Source organism: Podarcis filfolensis (assembly GCF_964270895.1).
Source record: "Podarcis filfolensis genome assembly, chromosome: 5".
In the NCBI taxonomy this organism is placed as follows: Eukaryota; Metazoa; Chordata; class Lepidosauria; order Squamata; family Lacertidae; genus Podarcis; species Podarcis filfolensis.
The window spans coordinates 30,146,031-30,162,321 of NC_139608.1; the positions used below are offsets into that span (position 1 = coordinate 30,146,031).

The following is a 16,291-nucleotide window of genomic DNA, read 5'->3' on the forward strand; positions in this document are numbered from 1 at the left end:
AGATTTCAATGTTCTGCTCTTATGTCCTTTCTTAAGCTATCCCAAAAGATGGTGGATTCATCTGTATTTGATATCCAATTATTTCTTATATATGCTCTGTAACAAACTACCGTTTTAACTTATGAAACAGTACATGTTGTTACTACTGAATTTGATGACCCCTGTTTGGGTGTTTCCCCCTCATGCACAGGGCCAGATTTAGGTTTGATGAGGCCCTAAGCTACTGAAGGTAAAAGGGGCCCTTTATATGTCCAGCTGTCCTTTGTCAACAACAAATTGTCACTGTTTTTTGTGTTGAATATATGCTATATGGTAATTTATGGACCTAATAGGTATCTAACCAGTGATATTTTAGGGAGCAGGCTAGCAGGCGGGGCCCATTACTTACATCATAGGAGCCTACACAACACAAAACACTGTTGCTGTATGTATGTTTTGTTTTATTTGTTTTTTATCTTATATTTTGGAAATGTACATCCAGTTTTATTTTCCCTTTAAAAAATTTTGGGCCCCCCAAGAGAGTGGGGCCCTAAGCTATAGCTTGTTTAGCTTATATGTAAATCCGGCCCTGCTCATGCAATTAATAATCATGTGAGGGGGTGAATGAAGCTAAATCCTTCATTCCCATCTGCAACCCCCTGCCTTCTCACTACCCAGACACTGAGGAGTACATCTGTAGAGCAGAATCTCCTCTTTCTGCATCCTTCGGTGATGCAGAATGCAGAAAGATGGAGAACACCTGAATAGGGCTGTGAGAATCAGGCCACGTCCCAGAGCTTACTTTACGAGGTGAACAAAGTGTGCCAGTAAAAGCATTACATTGCTTCAAATGGGTGGTGAAGACGTGGCTTTTCGAAAAGGCCTTTGGTGAATGATCTTTTGGTGAGCTCCATTTCTGATGGCTGTTCTACATTTCTGAATCTTTGTGACTTGTATTTTGGTCTATGGGGGTAGCAGAGGGGAATAATGTTCTGCTGCACAAGGAAAACTCCTGAAACTTGCAGAACATTCTCCTTAGTGATATGTTAAATACAGCCCACTGTTATTATCTGATTTGCTGACTGTGTTTGGTTGCTTTGGAAATCAAGTAGGGTCGCATTTTTTAAAAACATACTGTACATCAATTCCACATCTGAATTACTAGGGTTTACTGCTTACCTGCACACATAATATAGTCTCTGAAGAAAGGACACCTGAACCAGAAAGGCAAGATGTGTAGGTATGGAGTAAGACCAGGGAATAACTTCTTAAAACCTGTGTATTCTGTGCAAAAGTTTCCAAAAGCTCCAGCGACAAGGACGCCATGAGGATGAAACCCAAAGAGGTAGTTCTGGCTTGGATCCAAATCCGAGGTTTTTATGAGCTGAAATAAAGGCTCAGTAAGAAGTTCACTCTTAATTTAAAAGTTGACTGGCAATTGCATACTGGCCAATTCAGATCCCACAACAAAAGCTAATTATTGCTTTTGCAAAACAAACCTGCTCCCCCCCACTCACCAGACATTTTGATGAAATGGAAAGTTATGGGGAAATGTTCTGGAAAGTGTGGGGTAAGAAGAGTTTGGATGTGATATCCTGCTTTATCACTACCCTAAGGAGTCTCAAAGCGGCTAACATTCTCCTTTCTCTTCCTCCCCCACAACAAACACTCTGTGAAGTGAGTGGGGCTGAGAGACTTCAAAGAAGTGTGACTAGCCCAAGGTCACACAGCAGCTGCATGTGGAGGAGTGGAGACGTGAACCCGGTTCCCCAGATTACGAGACTACCGCTCTTAGCCACTACACCACACTCTCTTGATGTCCTGTTGCATAACCTCCACACCCACAAATAAGAAAGATTGCTCAAAGAACAGGTTCTCTGGAAGAGACCTCAATTTGGGTTAAAAATAAGAAATGGAGGTGGAACTTGTAGAGTATATAGACACAGAGATCTCAGCTCTCAGTTATAATGCAATCTATGCACAGTTACTCAGAAATAAGTCCTGTTGTGCTCAAGCTGTTCCAAGCCAACCATAGTTGGTTTGTTAGGATTGCATAGCAAGCTGTAGTTAAGCAAGAAAAGGACTGAAAGCTTTCAAAACCATTTCTTCCAGTCACATTGGAGGACAGGAGGGGAGTGTGCAAAGCCCAAGGCTTATCTAGGACCATAATGTGGTGCTCAGCCATGGTTTAGTGCAACGTGTGGCCATGTTTCTGTGATGGCCTCTTCACATTGGCCATCCACACGTGCAAAATTTCAGCACAGGAATAATAATGGAACAAAACAAAACAGAAGTGGAATCCTAACGAGATGCAAACTACATCGGCTTTCCTCACCATGCTCTGAGACATACACAGAGCGCACAAGTGTGTGCACACAACCATATTAACTTTCACTGCAAAATATTTCACTCACCTGAATTGGAAAGTATTCCTTAAAGTATCTCCACACAGTCCAGTTTCTGACCCACTTGGATCTTCGCCCTCCCGTTTGGGGGGTTTCCCAGTCGAGGTAGAGCCAGAGCGCATAAATAGCTGAGATAAACCAGTAATCTCCAAACACAAAGATCATGAAGATTCCACAGCAGCATTGTGCTAAAAACAGAGACACAGAAAACACAAAACATTTCATACGATGAATGCAACTCATCGTATTTTACCTCCTTGCCATTTTACCTCCTTGCCATTTTCTTCTCCTTTCCCATTGTGATCCCTATGGCTGGCCAACAGTAGCCTCTTGAGGGTTCTCTCCTTGTACCTAATCCATGGAGGGTGCTTCCCCCATAGCCACACCAGCTTGCTACTTTGCTTCTCTGCAACTCTCTGCTCTCAACTCTGACATACAACCTGCTCTCTGCCCCCAAAACTCGTAACACTGCCATATTGCCGTTGACAGCAATGGAGGGCTCTATCCTATTCTTTGCATTCCTATGCCTAAGGTCACCACTGTTATATCAGTATGTGATACAGAGAGATAGAAGGAGGTTTTTTTTGTTGTTTATTAGCAATATACAGTGGTACCTCGGGTTAAGAATTTAATTCGTTCCAGAGGTCCGTTCTTAACCTGAAACTGTTCTTAACCTGAGGTACCACTTAAGCTAATGGGGCCTCCCGCTGCTGCCGCTGCGCAATGTCTGTTCTCATCCTGAAGCAAAGTTCTTAACCCGAGGTACTATTTCTGGGTTAGCAGAGTCTGTAACCTGAAGTGTCTGTAACCTGAAGCGTCTGTAACCCGAGGTACCACTGTATACTCTTTGAAATCCTTCATCAAATGCTGGGGGTTTTATTTTGCCCTTTCAAAGGCTTCTCCTTTATTTTGTTTCATTTTTGTCATTCTGCCTGATAAAACGAGAAATCAGAGCACGGAGGCATAATGTCCTGCCTTGCATAATTTAAAATGATAAATATTAATCATTCTGCTGAGAATATGTGGTTCGGTACTACAATTCCATGATAGTTTCAAGCTGAAGCTGGGCAATAATTTATTTTTAGCTTTGGCAATAAAAAGGGACCTTTCAACCACACTAATGGTAAATTATTCTAATCCTGACATGTATACATGAATAGATGCAAAAGTCACTTTTCAGATATCCACACTCAATATGCAGGTGTCAGGGGCCGAGTAGGGCTAACACGACAGTGGCAGATACAGCAAACAAGAGCCTCGGGAAAATAGGCAGCCAACTGTGTTGCCCTGTTCATGTCTACTCAGAAGTAAGCTCCATTGCTTTCAATCCTACATCAATTCACTTAGCGGTAAGCTCATTTAAATCAACGGAACATATTTCTAAGTAGACGTGTATAGGAATTCACCATTTTAAGGGAAATGAACTTGAGAAGAAATTGCCTAAAGGCAAACTTTGTTTTTTTAAACTCTCCATTTCTTTCTCATCCAAATCAAATACATTTGTTTCCCGTAATATAGCTTGTATCCAAAATGCACAATCCGACACAATTTAGAAATTATTTGGCAAGAGACAAGGAGACAGAAAGGAATTGGAAGAGTGAAAGACATGGAAGACCAGACCTTTCTTGAGTAACACACTTTCAAAAGAGAGAGTCTTCTCCCAGTGCCAAACTTTAACAGATTTAGAGCCTGCACAATAATCCCATGTACGTGCAGAACTTAAAGCAAAGGCATCCTGAGAACGTTTCAGGGGAGAGGACAGTTATGATAAACTTTCCTCTCGATTTATCAAGCAAGTGGTCATGAGTTCTTGTATTACAAGTATCTTGCAGCACAAGTTTTGCAACTTATTCCCAAAGCCGAGATGTACGTATTCCATTTGTGGCTGAGCAAGTTCCTGACATGACAATGACTCAATATAGTCTCACAGAATTACTACCCTTTCAGCTCCTTGGCAGGATTCCACATGGCTTAACATCAACATGACCTTGAGGTATGAAAGTCACACAAAGTTTGATGACTAGTACCTGGCAGGGCTATTCAAAGACTTCACAAAGGCTGCCACACAGTCCAGATAGCAACAAAAGCTGATAGGATAGGTTTGCTTTTGTACTAACCAGGGGCTTACCCTGAGATGTGCGTCCTGCTTTCCTTAGGGTAGGAAGCCAAATGAACTCAGAAAGACTAAGGCTCAAACTAACACACCCACTGTTCTTTCTGTGTTTGTATGAGTGACCTGTTAAGCAAAGTTAACAAAGCTCATGGTTTTAAAAAGATCAACAACAAACACATGAGAGAGTTCTTAAGCAGCTTTGATTAAAAGCAAGTTGATGACCAAGTTACATAAACCTTGGACAACAACATATTTTTGGTGAAAGGCAACACAGCGACACAGGCAGTTCAACTGGTCAGTCTCTGCATGTCACTCTGAGCAATGTTAGGGACCTGAAAGAGTAAATGGTCAGTCATTTAGACTACAACTCCCACCAGCTCCATCCAGGATGAGCTAGTCCACCACCCTTGTTTGCATTTAATTTCAGGTTAGTTCCTGCACCTTCCCGTTCAATTTATCCCTGACTTTCTCCACATGCGTGATTTCTCCTACCCAACTGCAGGCTTTGGTTTTCCTCAGGGGTCAAGACCCTGCTAAACACCATGAATATTAAGCAGGTGGCCTTGGACCAGTCACTATCTCTGTCTAAACTACCTCACAGGGTTGTTGTGAGGATAAAATGGGAGATGGAGAGGGTAGCTTGTTAAGGGTTCTGGGAACTCTAGCTCTGCGAGGGGAAAACTACAATTCCCAGGATTCAATTGGAATGGGGGTGCTTTAAATGTGTACACAATCTAAATGTGTTTCCCATGACCAGAGGCACTTTCCCTCAGATATTCCAAGACAGGGACTTATTATTGAAAATGCATTCTGAAGTTATCCCTCTGCTGGGTTTCACCTCTAGCACAAATGAAACTGAGGGCAGGGCACAAGCATCTTGTGGTTTGGGCAGGGTTTTTTCCCCTCTTTTTACAAAAGAGATTTGCATCAGCTTTTATGTCCCTAAGGGAAACAGGGTGGCTTGAAGGAAACAGGGCCATAGGTGACACATTAATGGCCAATGAGGAAGTGAGACTGAAATAAAACACCCCACATGACCTAGGAGCAGGAGTGGGGAAACTTTTTCAGACTCTCCAAGGATATTCTGAGGGCTGTGGGTTAGGGAACCAAAAACACAATGACTTTAGATGTACTGTGTGTTGCAACAAGCTGTCTATAAGGAAAGAAGAGCTCAAGGATTCCAGTGTGTCTACATGTGTGCTCCCTAGCCTAGATCTTGCAATTCCTTCACCTGAACCAGAGTTTGTTGCTCCCTGCTGAATACTAGACTTACCAGCAGATGACAGCCTTGTAAAGTCCTTAATATACGTTGCTATGATTATGAACTTTGCACCCTCTGTGGTTTCCAGTACAGTCATACCTCAGGTTGAAGTAGCTTCGGGATAAGTATTATCGGGTTGTGTGCTGCGGCGACCCGGAAGTAACAGAGCGCGTTACTTCCAGGTTTTGATGATCGTGCATGTGCAGACGGTCAAAATGACATCACGCGCATGCATGGAAGTGGTGAATCATGACCTGCGCATGCGCAGATGTGCGGACGTGGATTGCGTTCGCTTCTGGATGCGAACGGGGCTCCAGAACGGATCCCGTTCGCATCCAGAGGTACCACTGTACCTGTTCCTAGTAAAAAACTGTCTCTCGGGGGCTTGGCAACAATTTTGAGGATTCCCTTTAAATAAAGAGTAGTGGCCAGTTCACAGAAGAGCATCAGCTTCACTTCCATTCCTGATGTAAGTGTTTATTCATATAATAAACATATATAATCAGCCAATAATGGCAACATTCACAAACAAGAAGAAGATAGTGGGCTGGGGACCCTGCAGTGTGCAAGGGAAAAGCCTAGGAAGGGAAGTGATTCACAAACAAACCTATGAGAACTAAGGACTCAGCTACACTGGCAAAGAAAAATCACTTTATATGCATTGTTTATGCATTTTAACACTATGACACCAGATGGCGATGTGGAGTTCCATTTTTGCTAACCCGATTTCTCATACAAAGTTTGCAATGCGTTTAACTGAAATGCTTCTTCGATGTGTCTAGATCCAGCCCAAGTGTGCTCAGTGGCTGTGGATTGTGAACTGCCCAGGGTGGTGGAAAAGAATGGAGCAACTGGAATCCTGAATAGGGAGCCCAACACACTGCAACATTTATTTGCACTGCAATACCCACTTGTTATATTAGATGGCATACGCAAGCAGATTAATCATGAGATTAGAGATTCCCCAAGTTTAAAAAGAAGATAACTGTGCTTCTGTTACATGGCAGGAGATGTCATTGCAGAGCTTTCAGCAATGTGCAGTGATGGAGAGAGCTGTGTTGGCATTCAGACAACACCCCTATTTTCACCCTCAAACTGTATGGAACTGCAGCATACATGAAAGCAAGCGCTTGGAGCCAGACTTCCACTTTGGCTCACTTGTATAGCTCCTCATCTAAACAGCCTGACTCCAGTCAGACACACAACATAGGCGCAACATTATTTGGGATCCAACGCATAAAAGAAAAACCTAACGGAAAAGCACCACACAAAGTCATTGCACTGAAGCAAGTTGTCTCCCTTTTGCTTAATCCGTGCTGGGTGTTCAGCAAACAAAACATTATTACACTAATTGGATTAAGCAGGAAACACTTGTCTGAGGCTGTGCCTCTAGCTTCTATTAATGAATAATAAATGGTTTAGGAGCTGTCAGAGCATTGGATGGAATGACAGAAAGCCAATTCATCCTCACTGACAAAGAAGCGAGCTGTTTGGTAATTTTAGACTCCAGGCTGAATGGTATAAGAATGTGGAGAGGTGGGATTGCAATTCCTTTCGCTGGCCGTGTTTCAAATGTGGCAAGCCAGCCCTGCTGCATTTGAGGCAGGGAGCTCCTCCTCATTCTGCTGAGTGAGGCCCTGAACCACTGGGCAAGTTGAGCGGCATACTGTGCTAAAGATTCAATCTTTTTTTGCCAATTATTTGCAACATTTTATTCTCTTGTATGGAGTGTATAGGGGGTTAGGAGGAACACCTCTGGCGGGGGACACATCGTGCCACTTCTGGGGTAGCTTGCCCACCTTTGTGCTCTCACGTGTGGCTGCTAGCAGCTGTCAGTATGTGACAGCAGCCACATTCTGGGAAATGTTCTGACTGGCTGGCTAAACCAGGGGAGGGTAGCCAATGGGTCCCCTCAGTGGGTTAAGGACTTCCCCTGCAGACGGGCTCCAGCAGATTGAGCAGACAAGACCAATAGTGGGTCCAATGGTCGAAAAGGTGGTTTCTGCACGTGCTATAGAGGGAAGTGAGGATCAGGTGTGGCTCATCAACCCAGGAAGGTAGCCCATCTAGGCGAATGAAAACTCTGGTCCTAATTTTCCCTGAGGAAAAAAAAAATCTGTACCTGCTACCCTGCGGGGCATCTGCAGGAGAAGAAAAGGCTAAGGAGCAAATTCTACACAAATCCAGAATGGAGACTCTTAAGATACCTGGATGGTGTCTTGTATACCTCCTTCTGGCAACACCTGCAGCCAAGCAGGTGCCAAATGTATAGCTCTGCTTTCCTTTGGACCACATCAGTGAGGCCAAGAGAGGGGAATTGTCATCTGGACAGTCCAAGACCTCCATAAACACTGCCCAGGTTTGCACCCCAGAGAGGTCATTCAGTGCAGCTAATGCAACAAAAACAACTTGGGAAGCAGCAGTTAGGAGTTACCGGTCTCTGCAGCCACAGCAGACGTTGTGATCTTCCAGCGGTTTGATTTCACCCCCGAGGCAGACTCCATTGTCTTTTGAGACAGACAGATGCCAATAATTCCCTAGCAGTTATTCCACTACATAAACCATTAGTAGATCTGGAAAAATCTATGCTCAGTAAGGCCCCATCCATATACAGAAATTTGCCTGAGCCGAACAGGAATGATAGGAAACTTGATTTCTTTCATCTGCATGAAGCCCCATGCAGTTGCCTTCCTCGTGTCACCATGTCCTTGATCTTTACGGATGATTAATAAGAGAACAACTGCTATCTTTGTCTGTTCTGCTTTGGAGAGCAGCCTCTGGCAGAAACAAGATGTATGTTACGACAAATGAGCCACAAGCTGAAAGTTCCAAGAGAGTACCGTATTTTCACAAATTCATGCAAATGGCTTTTTGCTGATATTAGTCATGGAGAAGTGTTTCATAAGGACACAAGAGCTCTGCTATGAAGGGGACTCTTGCAGCTCTGACTGCTCCTATACTAGCCACAGTGGTTGAAGGAAAGGTTCCTCCTGATTGTTCATTCAGGCTCAGACATACAATGTGTCACTCCACACATCACACATTTGGAATTTGGAAGCCAAGTTCTGCATTCTCTCGACTGAGAAATTGCATTTGTAACGTTGGCTCAAAAGTCTGTTGTAGTGCTAACAACTGGAAAACTCCACACCAAGCTGTCCACAATTTACAGTGTGTGCGAAGCCATACTAGACTTCTCTGAAGTCCCTTGACTGGCGTTCCTCAGGGCCACCCCTCACAAGGTAAGCAGCAGCAATCAAAGTAATGTAAACATCATCAGCACAATCTCTGGATGCTTAAGACTTTGGTAAATACTACATTTTGCTTTATTTGTTTTTTCAATAGTAGTAGTAGTAGTTATATACCCTGCCCATGTGACTGGGAATACAGGGTTACTATTTGTACCAAATAATCATGAATGTTGCCAAATAAACTCATATTTAGTGGGAATGTGTCAACCATGAAATTGTTTGGTCATATACATAACAAACAGCCCCAAAGAAGCAAAGTCGGTAGGGTCCACATCACCCCTGGCGGCGTATATTTTATGAGTCAGGCTTTTTTGGAAATGGTAAAGAACATGACTTTTTAAAATCAATGGATCTATAGAATAACAAGATGCATCCTTCCACCCTTGACAGATCACTAGATGAGGGGCAAGCAACAGATATATAGAATTAATGGCTGAGAAGTAAGGTCAGAATTGGCCATCAAAATTGGATGAGAGATAACCGGTAACTTAGCATCCAGGGCAACCTGTTTGCCAACAATAATATCAGTTTCCATTACAACCTGCTTTCATAACTTTGGTACATAGTTTCATGTCACCACATATGTTCCTTGTACCTTACAACTCCACCAGCATAAGGGGGAAACAATATGTGCTGGTCAATATGTGCTTGGTTAATTTCTGCCCTACAGAAAATTACCATAGTTTTCTGTGTAGAAGAGGCCCCCATGTATAAGATGACTCCTACTTTTGGGAGCCCAAAATTAAGAAATCAGTCTTTTAAATCACCTGAACGACCCACTGCCCTGGTTGATGGAAGTGGTGCTGTATTTCACTGCATAATGGCAGGAGCCTGCATCTTGCTTCCCTCGCCTCGGCTCCGCAGCCCAGACTCATTGACTCAGGAGGTGCCAGGAATGTCCGAGCTGATGCATATCTCACCACAGACTTACGGTAGAAATCCATGTATAAGACGACCCCAAAGTCTGGACTAAAAAATGGAGGGGGATGTTGTCTCATATACTGGAAAGTATGGTATGTAGTTTAGCTCCTCCTGCGATCCTTTTGTAGTATAGTCAAATTGTGATGGAACACAAATCGTACTTCAAACTTCCTCAACTGAATTGCCAAATGTCCAGTGCTTCACTTTAATGAAGGATGCAATTCAGAGCATGAAACAATTACCGGTAATCAGCCTTTATTGCCATGCTGCTGAGGGAGTATTGTACATTTAATAAAACCACTAATTAGTTGTTTTTAGGTTGCCTCCATATGTAACAGTGACCTAGTAACCTATCCTGCTGAGTTTTGCTTTATTTGTTTATGCTTAGGAAATGGATCACATTTCTTGTTTTGCAATGGCAGTAATCCTAAAGACATTCAATTGGAAGTATTTTCTGAAACCGGTAGGACTCACTCCCAGATCAATGGGTTTAGGACTGCGAAACTGAACAGCTGTACATAACTCATATTGGCAAAGATTGTAGCTTGCCAAAAGGAAATGTACAAATCTTAATTTCCTATGTATACAAAAAAGTTTTACCATATTGTGTTGACATTTTGTGTCCTCAGAAAACCGCAGTCATCATCAGGACCTTTTTTGGAATCTTTTAAGCAAGAGATTTCAGAAGAACTATTTCAACAGTTATAAAACCCACGTACCTACGGGACCGCCTCTCCTGGTATGCCCCACGGAGGACCTTAAGGTCCACAAATGACAACATTTTGGAGGTCCCAAGTTGCAAGGTGGTTAGATTGGTCTCAACTAGGGCCAGGGCCTTTTCGGTACGCTCTGTCACAAGAGACTAGGGCCCTGCGGGACTTGACATCTTTCCGCAGGGCCTGCAAGACAGAGCTGTTCCGCCTGGCCTTTGGTTTGGACTCAGTCTGACCCTTATGTTTCCCTCCCCTTATGGTTTTGATCTATGGGCTACTTTTAAAATGAGGCTGCATTTTAAATTGCATTTTAACCTGTATTTTAAATTGGGGTTTTTTCCTATTATGTTTTTACTGTAATTTTACTGGTGTTAGCTGCCCTGGCCGGGGAGGGCGGGGTATAAATAAAATTTGTTGTTGTTGTTGTTGTTGTTGTTAAAACAAGGCTATCAATAGCTACAAGCTGTGATGACTATGCTCTACCACTACAGCCAGAGGCATTATGCCTCTGAATACCAGTTGTTGCATATTGCAGCAGGGCAGAGTGCTGTTGCGCTCACATCCAGCTTGCAAGCTTCCCACAAGCATCTGGTTGGCCACTGTGAGAACAGAATGCAGGAGTAGATGAGCCATTGGCCTGACCCAGCAGGCTTACTTTTCGTTCTTAAAAACTCTGGTGTGCTTTCAGAAAGACAGCTTTTCAAGTCACAGGTGGGCTGTGCAGATTTTGTTGGTCCAAGCAGTCGACTGGAAACCAGCAGGATCTTTTCCATCTGGGTGGTTGTATATAAAACTCTGCACCGGTTGGTATGGCTATTTTTAGTAACTCCTCTTTGCCCTGTTTTCAGTTAGTAGTACAGCATCAAACGATCTGTGGTAATTCACACAAAAACTACTCTTAAAAATTACAGCTAAACTATGGTTAAAGCTTTTTAAAAAATCCCCAGGAAGGTGAAGGGAGGAAAGTAATGTGACAGAGAAGTCTCAGTGAACCAAGACTTGGTTGGAAAATTGAAGCTCTGACTTCAGTTTGCTGTAACAAATGGCTTGACAGCTATGGTGAAGGATCTTAGAAGGTTATTTCCAATGGAGAATGAGCTGATTAGTAGCCACTGGTTATGGTTATGTTATGTTTTTATAGGGGAGAGGAGGAAGGCTTGGCTACTGAAGCCCTGCAAAACCATCTCAATGAAGGAACAATAAATATTTGTTTTGCGTGCTTTTTTGAAGCACTCCTTTCTTAATGCCATTTCTATTCATCATGCAGGTTTAAGGAGTAGGGCATGGGTTATACTGTAGTATAGTATAGTAGCACCATGGCGCTACTATTATTTTTATTTCCTTCTCTCCCCCCCCCCCCCAAATAGCTGCATCTGATTATACCTGTGCAATAACTTTGGTATCTCTTTGACTCCACCTCTTCTCTACATTCTAACTTGCAAGATTAGTTTCTCCTGTTAGAAATTACCATCCTACACACACACATATACTAGGTAAATAATTCCAGTACATCCAGTACTGTTTCTAGTATGTCACAGAAGAGTCCTAAAGTCAGGCAGTTATAAACTACTTAAGGGGCAATCGTATGGCAATAGCCGCCTGGATGAGCTGCCTAGGATGTGGGTGAAGATATGCTTGCAAGTGAAATGTGGCTATCTCCGAGTTTGTTTGTTTTTAAACATATTATTTATTTTTATTTATTTTGTGAAATTTATATACCAAGTGATTGTAACTGCCGCCCCCCCCCGAAATAAACCCAAGGCAGTTTACAGAAAGAAGAATACAATGAAATTATTAGTGAAAACAATTAAAACATCCAAAGAATTGGAAGCAGCAATAAACTAAGAGCACATCAGCATTCTCAATATCCGGGTAAACAAAAATGTTTCTAGCAGGCAGCAAAAGGAGTACAACGAAAGCCCCTTTTCAACAGAACCCATCAAAATGACTCACTGCTCTGACTTCAGAAGCAGATTATAAGAAAAACAGTTGTAATCTTTTGTATTGTTAACCGGTTTTAGGCTGTAAAACTTAACAGGGCTTTCCTCATTTAGCTATTTGCTTGAAATATTTTCAGCCTACCCTTCTTCACAAGGGACCCCAGGGTGGGGTGCAGTAGCTCCATTTGAAAAAGAATAACCATCAGCACAATGATAATCAGCACTCTTGCATCTGCCCGTGAGACAGGATTTTGGGTAGCTCTGAATTTCACAGGTTCCTTTTTATCTGAGAGGTATTGTAGCTCTGAATGCAGTGCTGTGTCCCTGCCTTAAGAAGATCTCCCTGGGCTCAGTAGTTAGACAACTATTACACTGGCAAATAGCCCCTTTGGGGGCAAAGCACTAGAAAGGGTGGCAACAGTCCAGGTTCATGCTTGTTGTTGTTGTTTAGTCGTTTAGTCGTGTCCGACTCTTCGTGGCCCCATGGACCAGAGCACGCCAGGCACTCCTGTCTTCCACTGCCTCCCGCAGTTTGGTCAAACTCATCCTGGTAGCTTCGAGAACACTGTCCCACCATCTCGTCCTCTGTCGTCCCCTTCTCCTTGTGCCCTCCATCTTTCCCAACATCAGGGTCTTTTCCAGGGAGTCTTCTCTTCTCATGAGGTGGCCAAAGTATTGGAGCCTCAGCTTCACGATCTGTCCTTCCAGTGAACACTCAGGGCTGATTTCCTTAAGAATGGATAGGTTTGATAGGTTCAGGCTTGCTTGGAGGCAACTTGAATATGTTCTAGTCTGGCTTCATGGCTGGCCATACCCCTGAACCTGCCTTAGTAGCCATGGTTGATGACAGTTGTTGGGGGAAAGATAGGTGGAATGTGACCCTGCTTGCTCCTCTTGACTGACTGGCAGTTTTCAGTATCATGGTATCCTTTTGGAGCATCTCAGGGAGGTGGGGGTTGGGAACTCTGTGCTTCAGTGGCTCTGCTCCTACCTCCAGGACCATTTCCAGAAAGTACCGTACTTAAGGGAGGCTGAGCACCATGGGAGTTGTCCTGTTGTGCTCAGCAGGGTTTCATCTTGTTCACTAAAGCAGCGGGTGGCAGCAGCAGTGTAAGTTACCATCTGAAAAGAACTGTGATTTTTTGCTGGGTGGGTGGAGGGAAATAGTTTATTGCAATGAGAAAGTGACCCTGCGAAATTAATAATCCTTGGGTGGCGATGCTGCTGTGAAGTGTTAGGGGTTTCTTGACCACCACGAAAGGGAGAGGGAACCAAACTGCTGCCCTTAGTTGGAGATTTGGGGGTTGAACGCTTGCTGAAAAGTAAAGCCCGGCCCTTGGGAGAAGTGGATGGAAAGCTATTCTTTTTTTTACCCTGCTTACTCGGGGAGCAGGGCAGCAACTGGGTGACATTGCAGAGATTGTCATCTCCAAGACGTTTACACGGGCTGAGAGGCAAGACCGGCTTCTGGGGTGAAACTGACAGTGGGCTTGTGTCCAGTTTCGAAGCCTCCTCATTCTCTAGAGGTTTGTGGCATCTCCTAATCGATTTCCGCTTTGGGAATTTGATGGTGCTCTGGCTTTCAGACTGAGATCTGGTACAAGGCATGATGGACACGTCAACCCAAACCTGCGGAGCCAAAGGGGCGCGAGGCTTCTTCTCGCAACCAACCCACTTGACTAAATGAAGCTACTCTGCCTGCCCACTCGTGGCCAACCAGCCCCAACCCGCCCATTGGTCCCCGGGATCCAAAATTACTGGTAATAATTTGGAAATGTGTCACTAGGTGCAGACAAATACTCTAGCAGTTTTTACTTCTGGGTATAGATAGTCCTTTAAATATCTCCAAAAGACATCTCTGCTGATCACGGAATCCTAGATCATGATCTTTTGGTAATACAGTATACAAATACAGTGGTACCTCGGTTTACATATGCTTCAGGTTACAGACTCCGCTAACCCAGAAATAGTACCTCGGGTTAAGAACTTTGCTTCAGGATGAGAACAGAAATTGTGCTCCAGCGGCACGGCAGCAGCAGGAGGCCCCATTAGCTAAAGTGGTGCTTCAGGTTAAGAACAGTTTCAGGTTAAGAACAGACCTCCAGAACGAATTAAGTACTTAACCCGAGGTACCACTGTACTGTAATCAAAATTTATTTGCTTAACCCATCAATCACCTAAATGGCACCACCTGACCTTAGTACGCCACTGAGGATGGCACACTCCTGATTTCTCTTTGGGAAGGGGCAAAAGTGTGCATCGCCACACCTTCCGTCTGGTGATGCTGTTTTCCCTGGTGGCGTTTTGATATGCTATTTTACCTGGCGCAATCTGTGTGCTGCTTTCCCAGGCGCGATCTGTTCAGTTTCTGTTAATTGGTTCTCATGGGAAACTTACAGATTCTGGCTTCACACAATTAACTCAAGGCCGTGTCAATTTACTCTTGGCAGAAAGCCAAGGTCAGCTTGACCTAGAAACTGCTTACTCTGATTGGTTAACGACCAGCACTCAACTCTGTTATCTAGGGATTGCTAGCACAGTTTGGTGTGTTAGGGGTGTGTTAGGAGTAGAAGTGCTGTGTATGGTTAAGAGAGAGAGAGAAAGAAAGGATTTATTTTGCTTTGTTTCGTATGCAGAAACTCTGCTGGTTTTATTTTTCCTTTTAATAAATCCTGTAAATAGTTATTCTGAGTCTAGCTGACTAGTCATTTCCACCTCAACTAGCTTCTTCGCTGTGCAGGAAAACTCTGCTACGTTTGGGCTAAAGCCATTAGAGCTATGCCTGACACTTCAAAGTTCCATGACGATCAGTGGTATGTTTTTAGCAGTGCAAGACTCCCCCCAAAAAACTCAACAACTTTGGGGGGGGGCGGGTGGAAAATTTGCACCATGGCACCATATATGCTAAAGATGGCTCTGCATAATTTTCTCATCCCAGCTCAGCCAGTTGAAGTGAGACCAAATGCAACTTCCAAAAAGGGGCATTCTGGGTGTGGGACCAGAGAGGAGGGACTTAAATTGGAGCCTGAACCTATTCAGCTCTGTCACGTGACTTGTGGGGTAGCACTTAACACTGCTTTCCGCCAGCTTCTGCTGCATAGGATTGCTCTCTTAGAACGCTAGAGCCATCACATCATCACAACCTTTCCGCGAGAGCGCGCAAAGCTCATCGCAAATGTATAAAGTTCCAGTAGGCAGTTTTCCAAATCCCCACGTGGGACACTGAACGCATCTTGCCTGTTTCTAGATGGTGCAGTCTGAGCTTAAAGCACTTTTACTCTGAAGCAAGCCCCACTGCTTTAAATGGAGATTTCGTCACAAAGACGTGTGCACTGGCTTGCTGCCTTACTCTGGAGTAAATCACAACAAGTGAGGAGGGGCTTACTTCCTAGCAAAAGCATTTAGAACCGCAAGCCAACAGCGAGACTCAGCTCAGGTTTCCTAAATCCCACTTTGTTTCAATGCAACTTACTCCTAAGGAAGGCAGCAGGCTTACAGCATAGCTGCTTGGGACTGAACCTCAGCTTAGTGAGACTTACTTGCGAGTCAACTTGCACCGTGCATGAGCTCGAACCCTGCCCCATCCTATGCATGTTTACTCAAAAGTAAAACTTACTGAGCTGCCTGCACAGAATTCTATTATAGCCCGTTCGTATATGCATCCCCTTCGACAGCTGGGATAGCTCAGTCGGTACAGTATGAGATTCTTAA

General features: G+C 43.9%; 1 protein-coding gene and 1 long non-coding RNA gene across 2 annotated transcripts in view; one reads left to right on the forward strand and one right to left on the reverse strand.

Moving 5' to 3' along the window:
- The window catches only part of MOGAT1 (monoacylglycerol O-acyltransferase 1), a 28,106-nt gene that overhangs the window by 10,633 nt on the left and 1,182 nt on the right, over window positions 1-16,291 (reverse strand). Inside the window, 2 exon segments of the mRNA XM_083613845.1 lie at window positions 1,159-1,363; window positions 2,394-2,572. Coding sequence (XP_083469971.1) covers window positions 1,159-1,363; window positions 2,394-2,572 — 384 coding nt within the window.
- On the forward strand, window positions 8,860-14,303 carry LOC310762652. Its single transcript, XR_014548108.1, has 3 exons — window positions 8,860-8,997; window positions 10,557-10,666; window positions 14,167-14,303. It is a non-coding gene; the product is annotated as an uncharacterized lncRNA (long non-coding RNA).